The following is an 18,726-nucleotide window of genomic DNA, read 5'->3' as shown; positions in this document are numbered from 1 at the left end:
AAATACAAAGAAGCCATAATTCAGCTTTAATTTTAAATTAGACATCTAAAGGCATGGTGTTCTGGAGTCTGGCTTTTTGAAAAAGAAAAGGTTTGCTGAGATTCAAAGGGCAAAAAGCTTTAATGGACTTGGTATACAATGAAAGATGTGTATTTATGTAACAGCCATTTTTTCCTCCAAAAGCTGTAAAATTATCTACCTAGAACCCTACCAAATGTACAATACCATGCAAAAACAAAATATAAAGACATTTTCAGATATACAAAGCTGAAAGAATTTGTCACCATACTGCAACATCCACACTGTAAGAAATGTTAAAGGAAGTCCTTCAGACAGAAGAAAAATGATAGCAGATGGAAATATGGATTTACACAAAGGAATGAAGAGCCCTGGAAGGGGTAACTACATGGGTAAATACATAAGCTTTTTTTCTCATTGTTTAAGTGTCTTTAAAAGATAATTGTTAAAACAAAAACAATAATTTATTGTGGGGTTTATAACTTACAGGGTGTGGCAAAAGTAGATTTACAGTTGTTTGTACAGGAAATAAAACAGTAATTAATAAATAATAATACAAGAATAAACTGTGCTTCATGTACTCAAAACTGTAAACCTACTTTTGCGCCACCCTGTATGCAAAAGAAAAATTCACAACAACTGTATTATAAGGCCTGGACAAGAGATAGATGTATGCTATTAGTGAAGTGGTATAATATCATTTGAAGATAGACTGTAATAAAATAAAGAAAAATGGACTCATAAAATAAACCCAAAAGGTGGCTTGGAAAAAGGAAATAAACAGCTGAGACTTGTAAGAAAACACAAATACAAGACAGATTCAAACTTAACCATATTACTAATCACATGAAATATAAATGATCTAAAATCCCAATTAAAGGCAGAGATTGTCAGAGTAGAGACAGAAAAAAAGCAACACCCAACTAAATGCTGGCAATGCGCTTTAAATATAAAGTCATAAATGGTTAGAAGTAAAAGGATGGAAAAAGACATACCATGTTAATACTAGTTAAAATTTGAAAGCTGAGGTAGCTATATTAAATGAGTCAAAGTACATTTCAGAGCAAAGACTTGTCAGGGAAAGAAGGCCATTTCATAATGATAAAGGGGAAAACATAAAACTGTCTTTATTATAGATGATTTGATTGTTTATATAGAAAACCTGATGGACTTTTTTAAAAGCTACTAGAATTAAGTGAGTTTTTGCAAGGCGTTGAAACGAATATTTAAAATTTTATTGTATTTCTACATACTAGTGTGCTGCAGAATTTTAGTAATTAATTTATGTGTGCCACAACATGAAAAAGGTTGAAAATCGCTGATCTAGGACACCAAGTATGTACATAAGGCTGGGTGTATGCCCAAGGCTGTGTGTATGCTTAGGAAAGACATGAGAAGGTCCTAAGTACTTACCTCTGGCTAACTTTGGGGCTCTGCAAAAAATAGGTATAATTTTGATTCATTCACATTGGATGGCTATTGTTGTGTTAGCTGTTGTCATTTTTCAATTTGACAATCTACGGGAAAAGAGGACAGTGCCCCTGACTAAGTAGTCAGGTACTGAGTATTTTAAACATTCTTGCAGTGCACCATTGTGCCTTGGCACACTAGTTGAAAATCGCTGTCCTAGATTCCCAGGAATATGTAACACCTTTTCAAAGCCTCCAATAAACATCTCATTGCCCAGATTTTTCTGTTAAGTTTTCTGGTTGGTTTGATGTTTTCCCCAATTGTTACTGACACCTCAGGCAGCTATCTTGTAAAATAGTTGTTGCTGATTATTCTTAACAAATGCCTCTGGGGAAAATACTGCATGCACATGAGGAGTTCTCAGTTAGGTTACATAAAGACAAGACTTTTGAGTAGGGTTTATTGGGAAACTGCCAGACAGGTCACATAACGATGAAACTTTGAGAATGGGGTTTTGAAAGAGCTCCAACTCCATTCTGACTAAGCTACTAACTTTCATGTGACATTACTGCAGGCTGTTGGTTTTCAAGGCTACCATGTGGCTGGGGAAAGGAGTATTCGAGAAAGTCAAAACACCTCGAAGCTTGCTGTTCTTACAGAGATTTAGCTATTTGTTCTGTTGTTATCATTGTTTAGATTTTTTTCTTCAGCTATTTGTTTTTAATAAATATGGACTGTCCTAGATTGTTTAAGCCTTTGGTTAATTTCCAACGTTCTGAAAAAAGTTAATCTTGACAATTTTTGCCAGTGTTCTTGGTACTTTATTTTGCCACTCCCAATGATGTCACTCTCATTCTCATTTTTAAATTTCTCTGAAAGATATAGGCTGCTTAAAGCAATAATAGTATGTTGTGGCGTTTAAAATAAAATATATTTAGAAGTACATGTATGACAGTAACAGCACAGAGGATAAGAGGGAGGTAAATGAAAATATTCTGCTGTAAAAATCCCTTACATTTTATGTGAAGTGGTATAACATTATTTGAAGACAGACTGTGACAAATTAAAGATCATGTGTAAATCCTAGAGTAACACCATTAAAGAATAAGAAAAAGAAATAATCCAATAGAAGAAAGAAAATAAAATACTAAAAATTACCCAATTAATAAAAAGATAGCATGAAAAACACAAAGGAACTAAAGAACAGACAAGACAGAAAACAAAAAGCAAGGTGGCACATTATATTGCAACTACCTGTGTATACTTACCTTACTATCTATCTCTCTTATTCTCCATCTATGTACATCTATTTTCTCTACTGAATTATAAGCTCACTAAATGTGAGTGATAAACAGAAATAAACCAAAATTAACTGCTATCATGAATACACTCTTAATTCTAGCATCTCTATTTTGGAATCTGAGAATTTATAAAACTTTAATCCATTCATATATAAGACAATATGGAAAAATATAAAACTCACCTATCTATATAAAAATAAGTCCCAGAATTTTAGTGCTAAGTTATTTTAGAAGTTTCTTTGTATAATGCCTTCATTTATAATTAAGGAAACTAAGTATCAAAGTGATTGAGTAACTGGTAATTAATCAAAATAGTCACATGGCCAGTCAGCAGTACAGCCATAATAAAATTCCTATTTCATAACTTCTAGTTTAGTTCTCTCAAAAAAAAAATTTCCTTGCAACACCAACCACATATATAACTATATATAATTAATGTGCTCATTTCAAATGATACATATCTAGCAGGTCCAGCCAGATCTCTATTTGGAAACATCTTGTTAGTTAAGTTGTACACCTATTTGAAAATAATCCAACTTTAAAAAGTATAAATTGTTGAATTTAGAATATCAGCTAATTCAAATTCTCATCAATTAATCAAGATCACTGATGTATACTGTACTTATAGAAAAATAAAAGTTACTGTGGCTAAACAATCATTTAAAGCACTGGCTACCAAGTTCAGAGAATACAATTTTTCATTCAAATCAATGACTCATCATTCACACTTATGCCAGATGATAACAAAATTGTATGAACTCTCTGTGTAGTATTACCTGTAGCTCCTAGTGGGTGTCCCTTTGAAATCAATCCACCACTAGGATTTATGACCCACTTTCCTCCATAAGTATTATCTCCTCTATCAACCAGTTTTCCACCTTGTCCTATAGAAGAAAAAATACATTCACAAATGTTAAAAATAACATCGGAACAAATGATATGTTTTTTTAAACTTCAATAGAGCCAAGAATTTCTTACAGCAAACACTTCTTAACAGCTCAAACTAACATCAAATTGATATAAGCATATCTAAAAGTTAGATAATAAATACTGAGCAATAAAGGCATATAATTTCAGAACATTTCCTACATGAAACAAAGCACCTACTAATTCCTAAGAGCTCTTTGACTTCCAAAATTGCTACAAATATAATAGAGAATCAGAGAACCAAAAGAAAAGAATTAAAATGGATACAATACTATAAATTATACCCACTTTAAAAATTCATAATTTTGCTAAAATGTTTTCATTTCCCTACATTTTCAACTGTACTCTCATACACTATGTAAATACTTTTTTTTAAATCCTCACCTGACGATATTTTTGTCCATTGCTTTTCAGAGAGAGAGAGAGAGAGAGAGAGAAACATCGACGTCAGAGAGACACTTCAGTTGGTTGCCTCCTGCATGTGCCCTGACTGGGGCTGGGGATCGAGCCTGAAATCGAGTTATGTGCCCTTGACCAGAATCAAACCCAAGACCCTTCAGTCCTCAGGCCAACACTCTTAACCACTGAGCCAAACCACTGAGCCAAACTGGCTAGGGCTATATAAATATTCTTAATAAACAGGAAAGAGGGAGGGAGAGAGACAGAAAAAGAGTACTTTGTGAAATGAAGGGAAATGGCTGAAAAAATTGTTGACCCATAAATGTAAGCTTAAAAGAAAAAAATTATATCACATGATTAGCAACTTCAACATTCCTATAAATTCCCATGACATTCTTCTAGGTGGTAAAAAAAGTAAATAAAAAGCATGCATTGTATAAAATATTCTTCCAGATGATATTTCTGATAAAGTAACGAGAAGTGAAATCTCGAAATAATGATGATAATGGTGGTTGTCAGAGGCAGCTAATAGCTGTTAAGCACTTACTCTGTGTCAGGCCTGTTCTAATTATTTTACATATATCTACATAACTTAATTCTCAAACCTATAAGATATAATTAATACATAACATTATATTAGTTTCAAGTGTATATCATAATGATTCCATAATTTGTCTATATTGAGAAATGATCACAATGAATTTGGTTAACATACATCCCCAAATGTAGTTACAAAATTTATTTTTCTTATGAGAATTTTTAAGATCTATATTCTTAGCAACTTTCAAATATACAAAACAGTATTATTAACTATAGTCACCATGTAATGTAGTTGTACATACTCCATGACATTTATTTTATAACTGGAAGTTTGTACAGTTTGATTCCCTTCATCCATTTTGCCTAGCCCCCCACCCCTTGCCTCTGGCAACCACTGATGTGTTCTGTGTATATAGGAGCTTGGGTTTTTCTTTTTTTCAGATTCCATAAACTGAGATCTCATTTAAGTGAGATCATATGGTATTTGTCTTTCTTTGACTTACTCACTTAGCATAATGCCCTCAAGGTCCATTCATCTTGTTGTAAATGGCAAGATTTTCATTCTTTTTAACAATAATAATATTATTATTAATTTAAATAATATTCCATTATATATATAGATACATCCATTCACCTTTATCCATTCACCTGTCAATGGACATTTAAATTGTTTCCATATTTTAGCTATTGTAAATAATGCTGCAGTGAACATAGGGGTGCATATATCTTTTTGAGTTAGTGTTTCCATTTTCTTCAGTGTATAGAACACTACCTCTAACAAAAAAGGAAAGCTAAATGGAAACCCATACCATCTAATGGATTGGAAGATTCAAAATTGTCTCTAAATGGATCTGTAGATTCAATGAACTCCCAGTGAAAAGTCCAGCAAGTGTTTTGTTGCTGCATTTTTATAGAAATTGACAAACTAATTCTAACATGTACATGGAAATGTATAGGACCTAAAATAACCAAAATGATTTTTGAAAAGAACAAAATTGGCCCTGGCCAGTGTGGCTCATTTGGTTGGAGCGTCATCCCCTACACTAAAAGGTGGCAGGTTGGACTCCCAGTCAGGGCACATATCTGGGTTGCGGGTTTGATCCCTGGTCAGGGCCCATGCAAGATGCGGCCAATCAATGTTTCTCTCTCTCTCTCCCTCTCCCCCCCCTCCGTCCCTCTCTCTAAAATCAATAAAAAGCATATCCTTGGGTGAGGAAATCAATCAATCAATAAATAATAAAAAGTTTTTTAAAAAAAGAATAAAGTTGGAGAACTTGCCCTATTTGATTTCAAGACTTGCTATACATTATAATACTGTATAATGTAAGCACAGTAGCCAAAATAATTTGGCATTGGTGAAAAGTTAAGAATGTAGATCAGCCCAGGCTGGTATGGCTCAGTTGGCTGAGCATCATCCTATACACCAAAAGGTCACCGGTTCAGTTCCCAGTCAGGGCACATGCCCAAGTTGTGGGTTTGGTTCCTGGTAGGGATGGGTATGGGAGGCAACCAAGTGATGTTTCTCGCATCGTTGTCTTTCTCTCTCTCTCTAAAAAAATCAATAAAAACTCATTTTAAAAAGGTGCCAATGCAATTCAATGAGGAGAGAAAAGTCTTTTCAGCAAATAGTGCTGGATATGTGTACAAAATAAAAAATATGAGTATCGACCTTTATCTTACACCATCAAAAAATTTACTCAAAATGGATTATATACTTAAATACAAAATCTAATTCTATAGATTTAGAATAAAAATAGAAGAAAATCTTTATAACCTTGAGATAGAAGTTTCTTAGAATACAAAAAACCATGAACCATTAAAATTATTGATAATTTGTAATTCATCAAAATTTTTAAAATCTGTTCTTCAAACAACACTATTTATAAAACAAAAAGGCAAGCCTGGGAAAAAATGTTCATGACATACACATATCAGACAAATGACTTGTATCCAGAATTTATGTATATATTCTTACAACTCAATAAAGAAGGCAAATGACCCAATCAAAGGGCAAAAGTTCTGGACACTTCACAAAAGAAGGTATATGAATGACCAACATGCACATGAAAAGATGCTAACATCATTAGTCATCAGAGCTATGAAAATAAGACACACTACATACTCTTTAGAATGGCTAAAATTTTAAGAACTGATCCTATCAAGTACTGGTAAGAATGTAAAGCAACTAAAGCTCTCATACACTGCTAGTAGTAATGGAAAATAGTACAACTACTTTAAAATTTAAAAAAAAAAATCCTCCAGATCCCACAAACTATTTTTTCATTTTCCTTTCTGAAGTCTTCACACACAATTTGAAATAGTTGGAATTACAGATGTAATTTTATATCCTCTTTCCCCCACTTAACAGAACATTGTAAGTATCCCTGATTTGCATAATACAAATTATGTGTACCCCTGTTATCTCAGTGTTGGCACTCACTTTGCACAGTGTGGCAGACCAATCTGGAGGGCAAAGCAATTAATGAATTCTTTTGTTTAATGGTCAAAATGAAATTTTCTCAGAGAAACTAAGTTAATATGCATCTCATGAAAGACATTACCTACTGGACAGAGTCCCAAGGCTTCATAAGTAAGGAGTTCGTTGGAAGAAAAGCAATCATGAAGTTCTATTACATCAATATCACTTGGTCCCAGGCCAGATTTCTCATAGCACTTTCTGGCAGCTTCTTTACTCATATCAAAGCCAATCTAAAACCAAAATCATATATAAATAAATAAAGGGCATCAAAAGTGGGACTTTTATATAAGAATTATAAAATTAATAGGCATAAACTTAATAGCTGAGAATTGACCACACATACTGAAATATCTGTTGATTCTATTTTATACAGAAAGTCCAAATAAAAGGATACCCAAGAGGGAAAATATACATATTAAATCTGATAGTCTAAGGACAGAATTTCAAACAAGATATATAAAAATGCTTTTAATCCTTCAGGCCACATCTCATGTTAAGTTATAAAAACTCTACCAATCTACAATGTATCATTGTGGTCAACAGGTTGGAGAGATTTATCAACAGATCATTATGATTCAGACACACTGAAAAATAATGAGGGAATTTTTATATGAAAATAAACAATCTTCTTTTAGAAGATCATATGGGATTCAAAACATTTTTCCAAAATCCATGCTCTTACCACCTCTTTGGTCTCAAACAAACTGAACTTTTCTTCAAAGAATAAAATTTTGGCATAATGGAAAATGTACTATAATCAGAAAACCTAAGTAGAGGTTCCACCTCTACCACACCCTAGCACCTTAGCTTTGTGATTTTGGGCAAGTTATAGGAACGTTTTCAAATTCAAAGCATTGCTGTAAAATCATTTTGTCAACTGTAGGTTAGTATATGATTGTTTATATGTGTGTTTATATGTATATATGCCTATATTTTATACATATGTATGTGTGTATTGTGTGTATGTATCTTCAAATACTCAACTAACTCTAGGTCTGAAACCCCATCTTTTTTACTTTCTCCATTCTGTGCTTAATCTTCCATCAGGATTTTTGAAGCATTAAGAAAGTTCACTGAAAACATCTTTGTTTTTTCCTTAACTCTGTAATATTGCAGTTCTGAGCATATTTAGCCAATTCAAACAATAAATAAATAGCACATCTAGTAAGTTAAAAGTGATCATATAATGATCCACGGCTCTATCACAGGAAGCATATGTTCTCATCAGTTATTTTCCTCCAACAGATTCTTAAGGATAGGTTATATTAGATTTTCTAGTTTTTCAAATAAATTACATCCAGAGCCAATAACAACATGTCACCTTAAAATCTGTAGGCAGAAATCCCTTGATTAATGAATAAAACAGAATTTTAGATGTACCATTTTAATAACACTATTTTCTTCAAATGAGCTTGGCAAATCAGTCATCATCTCCTGTGCCAGAATTTCCACAGCTTTGGACTGAAGACCATGCTTCTTTACAAATTCTTCACTAGCCAAAATTGCTGCTGCAGCACCATCTGAAGTGGGACTAAAAGGAGGTAAAAATAATTATTTACACCTGGTCCACCTCAATCCTAAGATTTCAGACTAGGAGTTCTTTCCCGGAAGAAAGGCTGAGTACACTTGATGGTCACTGATGGCCTTCTTTGTGATATCTACAGTTAAATCTTACACTTGCTTCCCACCTGAGGGCCAAACCTCTATCAAGAACTGAAATGCTGTCAGTCCCTGCCTGGTCTCTAAGAATTTCTCCCAAAAAATTCTTATTGCAAAGAAATCTAGATTTGCTTCTGTAGATACATAAAGCATCTTCTAATGACTTCTGAGAAGTACACAAGGTTATTCCTATCCCAGTACAATACAGATTCTACCACAGGCCTAACTAGCTTTAACTCTGCTATCTCCCAAATAACTCAGTCTTGGAATCCTTTTGAAAACTGGGAAAGGATAGGATAGAGGATACCAGAAAGTCAATGCTTTGGTTAAGACTCTTGAGATCTCCTCAAAATAGATCTTTTCCTTAAAGTAAGCTGTGAAGGAAGCTGACAAACACAGAAGCCTTCTGCAAGTTCAGCTGGATTTTATAAATGGGCAGACCCTCATATTCTAACAGATAAAAGCTGACCCCACTTGTTCACTTGCATCCCAGCCAGTATCGCCAAGGCACAGCCGGGTGATAACTAGGCACAGGCAGGACCTATACAGTACTAACTCAGTCTTCTAGGAGGTAAATATTGTCAAGCAATTTTCAAGATGCAACTATTATCATTATTAGAGCTATGATTTTTTTCTTGTTTTATGTTTACTCTTAGCTACTACGATAGAGTAAAATTTCCTATAGTAGATAGAAATATACAGCAGAGAAAACAAAATGCTCAAGGGAAAAATCTTGGGACTCCACTGGTCTCCTAATTCACATTTAAATGAATAAATGCACTTAAAATAAAGTAGGTAGAAAGTCATGAGAGAAGGAAATAAAATATATAATTTTCCAAGAGAAGAGATAGTCTGTCTCTAGGCAGGAGAAGGAAGTAATGGTACGCCAAAGTGAGGACTACATTTGTTATTGTTGTAATTAGCTAGTTATTAATAATAATAAGGAGCAAAGGGAAGGCCATAAATTATGAGCATAGCCATCTGGGCAGCTTCACCAGGAAGCTGCAATTTCACACTCCCCAGGGAACTACTAGTCAATTCCCTGCAGATCACTGGGGGAATGGACTGGACAAAGGGGGAAATGGATGCATGTACAGTAAAGTTGGGGTGACATAGGGAAGGTGCTTGCCTATCAATCTAGCCTGGAACAAAGATAACTGGCTAAAGGGAGTGGAGCTACCGGAAGGGTGCAAAATCTTAGGTTAAAATCTGCAAAGGAATCCTCTCTCTTTTTCCTCTGGTTGTGCTCCTACTTCCTTGCACTTGCCCATGTTCCCTCCATAGCCATGTGACCCTAGAAGCCGCATAGCCCATGGCCATATGGACCCCACACACAATGAACTGCAGCTGGAAACACAAACTAAGCCAGCCTGATGCTGGACTGGACTGTGCAAATATGGAACAGAGGCTCTGGACAGTGACTTTAATCCTAGCTCTGAAGACACAGCTGGACTTTTTCCTTGGAGGGACAGAGGGAGATGGGACCTTCGGAACTCAGGGGTCTAATCCCACACAAATAAATATCACTTATTCTCCCATGTGAGTCTCAGAAAATTCCTTTTCTTGTGACATGGCAAGAAGCCCACTTCCACCAGCAACAGGTGGGGATATGGCGGACACCTACCGATAACACATTGGTAGTTCTATAGAAATAGATACAGTAAAGATATACTCAGATACAGAGCCTAAGGTTTACCCAAGGGGGGGAGAGGAGAGTAATTACTTCAAATATTTAAATGTTTTTCTTACCAACATTGTAAGACAGTCAGAAAATCAAAAACTTTTCGAGAAGTCATCACTTCATCTAAACTGTATTCCTTTTGGAACTGGGAATACCTAAATGCAAAATAAGTAGTTATAGAATGTTACGTAGCAATTACAATTTTTTTTGTTGAAGATTTTCTGGTCCAGAAGTTAAAGAAAGAATAATATGTAGGTATTCTTTTCACAAGTAAAAGACAGACTTTTATAGTTTCAACATTTAATAAATAAGTTTGAATTGAATTTTTTTAAAATCCTAACTTCAAAATACTATATGCTACACAATAAAAAATTTGACTAATTTTTGTCCTGGGTTCTCATCATGGAGCTTCTAAAACCCTTGGCATTTCCTGAGTGATAAAAGTGTCTTCATTATGCTAATAAGGTAAATCTTATGGCCCTCTTGTTGGGGCAGGAAAGACACAGGGGTTGCTCACCAGAAAGAGACTAACCATGTGAATGCAGGGTTGGGACTTTTCAGCCAGTTTGACCCCAGGGAGAAGAGGGGGGCTGGAGATTGAGTTCAATCACAAGGCCAATGATTTAATTGAGTGTGCCTGAATAATGAAGCCCCCATAAAAACTATGAACACTGAATTTGGTGGGGCTTCCTGGTTGGTGGGCACCTTGAAATTCTGGGATGGTGAATGCCCTGACTCCATGGGGGAGTGGCCTTGGGAGCTCTGCATTAAGGACCCTCCCAGCCCAGCTGGCGTGGCTCAGTGGTTGAGCATCAAACCTATGATCCAGGAGATCCCTGTTCGACTCCTGGTCAGGGAGCATGCACAGGTTTCAGGCTCAGTCCCCAGCAGGGAGTGTGCAGGAGGCAACTGATCAATGACTCTCTTACCATTGATGTTTCTATCTCCCTCTCTCCCTCTCCCTTCCTCTCTCTGAAATCAATAAAAATATATTTTAAAAAATACAACAAAAACCCTCCCAGACCTCACCCTATGTGCCTATTTATTTGGCTGTTCCTGAGTTGTATCCTTTATAATAATTACAGATGCTCCTTAACTTACAATGGCATCACATCCCAGTAAACCCACTGTAAGTTGAAAATACCATACATCAAAAATGCATTTAACCAACTGAGCATAATAGCTTAGCCCAGCCGGTTTCTACTGAATGTGTATCACTTCCACACCATGGTAAAGTACAAAAACCATAAGTCGAACAATCATTAGTTGGGAACCATCTGTACTGCAATCATAAATACAGCACTTTTCTAAGTTCCATGAGTCGTTCTAGTAAATTACTGTACCTCATAGAGTCATCGGAACCCCTGAATTTATAGCCACTTGGTCAAAAGTATATATGGCCCGAGGACCTACTTGCAGCCCGCATCTGACCTGAGAGGGCCGTCCTATGTGGAGGACTGAGTCCTTAACTCATGGTGTCTTGCGTTAACTCCAGGTACTTAGTGCCACAACTGAACTACAGTACACCCAGATGGTGTGAGGCCAGCTGCAGGTTAAAATACAGTACCGTTTCTTTTTCCTGGGGAATTATGGAATGCTAGTTCCATAGAAGCAAAATTAAATGTCTTGCAATTCAGCCAACTTTTGTGGTAATGATATTATGCAATTACATTTAATGAAGGCTAATGGAGTTCTTAAATAAACATACAAAACCTATAATAAACTATCTGCATTCTTCAAAACACATTTCCTTTCTGATCACTGCAAAGAAAAAATTCACTTTTATTCCCTTTGGCTCCTCTAACAATATAATCAGATGATTGCAGATATTGCTCTGGTGAAAAGAGCAGCAGCAATGGACATCATAAGGGAGTTTCTAAAAGTAAACTTCAACTGGTGTGGAAACTAATAATTAATTCAAATGTCAGAAGTAGAGCCTATATACCTAGTATCTACATAAGTGTCTGCACCTTTGCCTTTAAAGTTAACTTTAACCATCACCAACTTTCAAAAAATACCTTATTTATACCAGATCCTGTGCTGGGCACTGGGGACATAGACATAGTCACTTAGATATTCCAGGGAGAGCTAACAGCATAAGTGAAAACACAGAACCAGGTCTTATGTGGTACATTTAGGAAAAACCAAGTAATCTAGTGAGGCTAGGGACTGGGAATATCCAGGGAAGTAGCAAGAACTAAGACTGGCAAAGTAGAACGGCAATACCCTTAGATATTTCACAAAATACCCTTAGATCTAGAGCGTGGGATTTGATATTTGTTAATTAGGTATTCTCTAAATGCAAACATCAATTTAAAATTAGGAGAATGAGAGAACGAACAACGGGTACTAGGAATATGTGGGAATAATCTACTTATGGTATAAAATGTTCCTTGTCATGGTTTTATGTTTAGTAAACATGGCAAAATTTGTTCAATAATTCAGAAACAATTTACTAAGCCACTATTATATTCCTAGTTCTGGGCTATGCATTAAAGATAACAGATGGCTCTTCCCCTCAAAGAGTTAATAATCTAAGGAGACAAAAAATACAAACATTATTTTGTCACTACTTAGAATGATCCTGAGCAAGTTCCCTAATTTCTGTAAGCCTCGTTTTCCTCATCTATAAAATGAGAATAAAAATATCTACCTGATAGGGTCCTTGAGAGGATTAAATGTATATAAAAGTACCTAGCACAGTGACACAGAGCTGGCATTTAATAAAGCTAGCTATTATTCTTTTATTGCCTGGTGGTATTGCTTTTGTACAGATTCTAGTTATGTGGCACTAATTCAATTGTCAGTAAACCAGTTTTATTGAGCAACCACTAAGTACATGCTATGTGCCAGGCACTGTGCTAGGCACTAGGAAATTCAAAGATTAATGATGTGTGTAATACACATGATGTAATTTTACTTTAGATTATTTTTTAGTATATAAATGACCATATTATTTTACCAGAGTAAGAGATAATGAATTAATTACTAGCATAATTAAAATGCATTACTAAAGTAATACAAATAATTTCATATAAAATAATTAAAAAGGTTACCAATATGCATTTCACAAATGTTTTAGTTGATCAAAATGAACTAAGAGAAATTTTAAGGAATGGCTTAAAATGGTGACTGGTTATTTCCAACTAAAATTATTACAATAAATTTTATTCACTAGAATTGCAATGTATGACCAATTACATCTTTTAATACCAGTCATTCACATTCTTTCTTAAAAGAGTCATTAAGCTTCAATGGTTTTCTAAATATAAACAGACCAAAAACTGAAATAAAAAGAATTCAAAAGTTTACTTGGCACAAGGGTTTTATAAGGAAAAAAATACATAGGGAATATAGTCAATAATAGTGTAATAACTATGTATGGTACCAGGTAGGTACTTGAAATATCAGAGGAATCACTTTGTAAAGTATATGATTGCCTAACCACTATGTTGTACAACTGAAACTAATACAAAATAATATTGAATGTAAACAGTAATTGAAAAATAAAGTTAAAAAAATAAAACATTTTGGTTAATATCTTTAAGGTCTTGCATTAGCCTTCAAGTATTAAAGTTGCATGTTATACAGCAGGATAACCCAGATTTTCACTATATTTCATATATCTGAAATACTTACGGGTTATTAACTGAGTGTTTGTGATTTTTCCATCCAATTTTTGCAAAGTGTTCAGCTTTTGTTCCTGTAGGGAAAGCAAATATCTATTAGTGACTTAATGTTTTTCTGCTGCTTGTGAACAAATGTTGCAATGGTACTCGGTGTCCTGATAAATATTTCTACATTTTCCCATTTGCACAGATGTCAGTATTGAAGACGTCAACATTTATCCCTCAACAAATATTTCTTAATCATTAGACTTGAGTATATTTAATGAACTGAATCAACTAAGAGGTATACAGGGTGGAACAGAAGGTTTACAGCTGTTCAGATGGAAAATAATACAATAATTAATAAATAATAACACAAGAATAAACTGTGTTTAGAGTACTCAAAACTGTAAACCGCCCGGCCGGGCGTGGCTCAGCGGTTGAGCGTCGTCCTAGGATCCAGGCGATTGGGGTTCGATTACTGGTCAGGGCACATGCCCGGTTGTGGGCTTGATCAATGACTCTCTCATCATTGATGTTTCTATCTCTCTCTCTCTCTCCCTCTCCTTTCCTCTCTCTGTCATCAATAAAGATATATTTTTTAAAAAAACAAAAAAACCCTGTAAACCTACTTTTGCCTCACCCTGTATAATATGAAAATAGTTAAAACTGGCCTATTCTACCTAGTATAACTAGGATCCAAAAACTGGATTAGAAAATTAAAGGCACCCTTACCAAACCTGAAGATGGGAGGGACTACAATAATATTAATCCAAATAGTCTTCAACAAAGCTTATCAGTAGGATGAATCAGAATATAACTAATTAAACACCCAATTCTATTCTTGGAGCCTCCCAAAACAGAGGCCATCACTGACTATCCTAAGTTTGCTCCCCACTATCCACAAGTATATTACCATGTTTTATTTTCTTCACAAGACTAATAATTATCTGAAATTATCTTAGTTTTTTTCATGGCTTATTATTGTCTCTCCCCTACTAGAAATTTAAGCGAAAACCTCACATCTCATCTGTTTATTTATTGCCTGTGAATAAATGCATTAATGTATCTAACTCTTTTTCCCTCCTGGATGTCCTTTGCTGTCTGACTTTGCAGTTTACTACCACAAAAGAAGTAGAGTGTATTTTCCTATCTCTTGATTCCAAGTTTGCCATGTGACTTGCTTTAGTCAACAACTTAAGTCTCAAAAGGACTTGCATGTTGCAGATTACTCTCTTGTGCTTCTGCTTTCACCATGAAAAGGATATGGCAGGGCTGGCCGTCTAGTCCCAGGAGGGGGATGACAGACATATGACCCAGTCAAATAAGACTAGAACAGAGCCTCTAACCAACCTATAGTCATATGATTAACCCAGACAAGAAGAGCTGAGCTCAGCTTAGATCAGCTGGTTCCCAGTCAATCTACAAACTTGTAAACGATAATAATAATTGTTGTTTAAAATCACTGAGTTTTGGAGTGGTTTATTACACAGTAATAGCTGACTGGCATACTGCTGCATTCCAGTGCCTGAAATATAATGAGAACTCAATAATGTTTTAAATGAATCATTTAATTGAAAAAGAAATGGACAAGGAATAATCAAAGAGGTAAGAAAAAAACAGCAGAATGAGGTGTCGCAGAAGCCAAGGGAAGACAATGCTTCAAAAAAAAGTTATCAAAAGGAATTAATGCTGCTGAGGTCTATTAAATTAGGTTTGAAAAGTATTTACTGGATATAGCAACATGGCAATCAATAGTAGCCTTGAGAAAGGAGGGAAGCCAGATTGGAATAGACGGAGTTAAAAATGGTAAGAAATCAGTACAAGAAAAAAAATTTCTATAGCCAAAAACTGGCAGTGCTCCCTTATACAATCCCACCATTCTTCCTTGAAGATATTTTTCCTTTCTGATTACTTGATTTTGGCTATCAAAGTTGAGATATTTTTCCAACAAAAAATAGGAATGCTAAACTTTCAAGCATGAAAATTTTCTTTCTTATCTCACAGTACTCAACAAGGCACCAGTTCGGGGTCATACAATCAACGAAAAGTAGAAATCCTACCTACATTATCCCATGTTTAACTGGCTAACACAGGCCAATTACTGAGCATAGGTCAAAAAATGAGTATGTTTACCTACAAAATAAAAATCATTCATGAAAGACAAATCTCATAAAACACTATGGAATGACAGATGATGTACTAAGTACTAAAAATAAAATTTGATGTTAAAAACCTATTACTAAGAATAAAATTTCTACTAGGAATAAAATTTGACTATATAAACCTATTACCAAGAGCAAGCTTTAAGTCTCATTATCATTTTCAGAACTAATGAACCTCAATTTACAGTCCACAACTAAAGCAGACAAGATTTATGTTAATTTTCCTATTTCAATTTCTGGTTTTAGAGCATTCTAGGTAGTTCCAATACAATATCTTATACATAAATACATTCTCTACAACTAAATTCTATATAGACTATTTCTTCAACTTAATGCAAAAACCATTTTATATCATATATATCCTAATACATAAGGATATATTATATAATCCTTATATATTATATAATCCGTAATAAATGCCTGTTGTTTCTCATCACATCTATATAATATGTATATAACATGCATTAACCAATAAGCCTTAAAACTTTTTTTTAACATACCATATTTTTCCATGTGCTCTTTTCCGGCAAACCCAAACATCTGAGGACTTACTGGTAGGGGAGACAACTCATACTTATTCATTAGGACCTCAAGATGTTTATCCATTGGATTAGTCCTGTTTGAAAACTAAGAGAGAGGAAAAAACAAAATTTAGTAAGTGTTTGACATGATAGTGTCTCTTTCAACTATTACAGTGTTACTAAGACATTTGCTTATTCTAAGCACAATGTAAACAAAAAATGGACAATGTGAGTAATATCAGTGAGGAAATGCTTTGCACAAAACCATGGCAAGGGAAATAATCAAATGACCAAAGAGGTACAATTCTTTCAGAAACATTTATAAAGAATCCCATATATGCCAATAACTACTCAAGGTGAATAAAACAAATGAAGTCTTTGCGCATCTGGCATTTACATTTGAGGCGGAGAGAGGCTGAAAGGTGATGAGGACAAAAGTAATAAATAATGTAAAAAATAATGCTATAAATAATAAAGCTAAGACTCACTGAGAGAGGCAAGGGCTCAAACAAAATAAAAAAGAAGTTACAACTGATACAACAGAAATACGAAAGATTATGAAGACTACTATAAACAGTAATATGCCAACAAATTGGACAACCTAGAAAAAATGGATAAATTCCCAAAAACATGCAACCTTCCAAGACTGAACCATGAAGAAATAATAAATCTGAATAGACCAATTACTAGTAAGGAGACTGAATCAGTAAAAACAAAACAAACAGCCTGGCCGGGCGTGGCTCAGCGGTTGAGCATCGCCCTGGGATCTAGGAGATCGCTCTTGGATTCCTGGTTGCCAGCCCAATGCCCAGTCGGAGGCGTGCAGGAAGCAGCTGATTGATTAATGATTCTATCTCTCTCTCCTCCTTTCCTCTCTCTGAAATCAATAAAGATATATTTTAAAAAACCAAACCAAACAAAACAACAACAAAAACCTCCCAGCAAACAAAAGTTCAGAACCAAATGTCTTCACAGGTGAATTCTACCAAATATTCAAAGAAGACTTAATACCTATCCTTTTCAAACTCTTCCAAAAAACTAAAGAAGAGAAAATGCCTTCAAACTCATTTTACAAGGCCAGCATTACCCTCACAGCAAAACAAAAGAAAATTACAGGCAGATATCCCTGATGAACACAGATGCAAAAATCATCAACAAATATTAGTGCCCGGCCAAGCATGGCTCAGCGGTTGAGCATCGACCTAGGATCCAGGAGATCGGGGTTCTATTCCCGGTCAGGGCACATGCCTGGGTTGCAGGCTAGGCAGCCGATCAATGACTTTCTCATCATTGATGTTTCTATTTCTCTCTCTCCCCCTCTTTCGCCTCTCTGAAATCAATAAATATATGTTTTTAAGTATATATATATATATATTAACAAATGGAATTCAACAATACATTAAAAGGATCATCTACCATATTCAAGTGAGATTTATCCCAGGGATGTAAGAATGATTCAACAGCTTCAAGTAAATCAACATGATGCATCACATTAATAAAATGAAAAATAAAATAATATGATCATCTCAATAGATGCAGAAAAAGCATTTGAAAAAATCTAACATCCATTTATGTAAAAACTCAATAGTGGATATAGAGGGAACGTATCTCAGTGTAATAAATGCCATCTATGACAAGCCCACAGCTAATATCATAATGGCAAAGAGCCAGCATTATCTTAATACCCATTAAATAAAAAAGAAAACAAACCAACACCCTCATGAACATAGATACAAAAATCCTTAACAAAATTTTAACAAATCAAATCCTATAATATACAAAAAGGGTAATACATAATGACTAAAAACACTTACCTCAGACATAAAAGATAGGTTAATATTCAAATATCAACTGATATAATTCACCATATTAACCAGCTAAATAAGAATAACAAGTAATATAAGAATATCTCACAGATAACAGAAAGAACATGCGACAAAATTTAACATACACTCGCAACAGAAACTCTGTGCAAACTAATAGAAGAAAACTTCCTCAACCAATAAAGATATCTATGG

General features: G+C 34.7%; 1 protein-coding gene across 1 annotated transcript in view; it reads right to left on the bottom strand.

Annotated features, from left to right (window-relative positions):
• The window catches only part of SCP2 (sterol carrier protein 2), a 77,148-nt gene that overhangs the window by 35,312 nt on the left and 23,110 nt on the right, over window positions 1–18,726 (bottom strand). The window contains exons 6-11 of the mRNA XM_016210833.2: window positions 16,688–16,814; window positions 14,054–14,117; window positions 10,483–10,569; window positions 8,455–8,605; window positions 7,157–7,304; window positions 3,506–3,613 (exon numbers count right to left, since the gene is read on the bottom strand). Of these exons, the coding sequence (XP_016066319.2) occupies window positions 3,506–3,613; window positions 7,157–7,304; window positions 8,455–8,605; window positions 10,483–10,569; window positions 14,054–14,117; window positions 16,688–16,814 (685 nt within the window). The remainder of the gene's footprint in view (window positions 1–3,505; window positions 3,614–7,156; window positions 7,305–8,454; window positions 8,606–10,482; window positions 10,570–14,053; window positions 14,118–16,687; window positions 16,815–18,726) is intronic.

Source organism: Miniopterus natalensis, chromosome 9 (genome assembly GCF_054644295.1).
Source record: "Miniopterus natalensis isolate mMinNat1 chromosome 9, mMinNat1.hap1, whole genome shotgun sequence".
NCBI lineage: Eukaryota > Metazoa > Chordata > Mammalia > Chiroptera > Miniopteridae > Miniopterus > Miniopterus natalensis.
The sequence above is the reverse complement of the archived record's forward strand: the minus strand, read 5'-3'. Positions and strand labels throughout refer to the sequence as shown.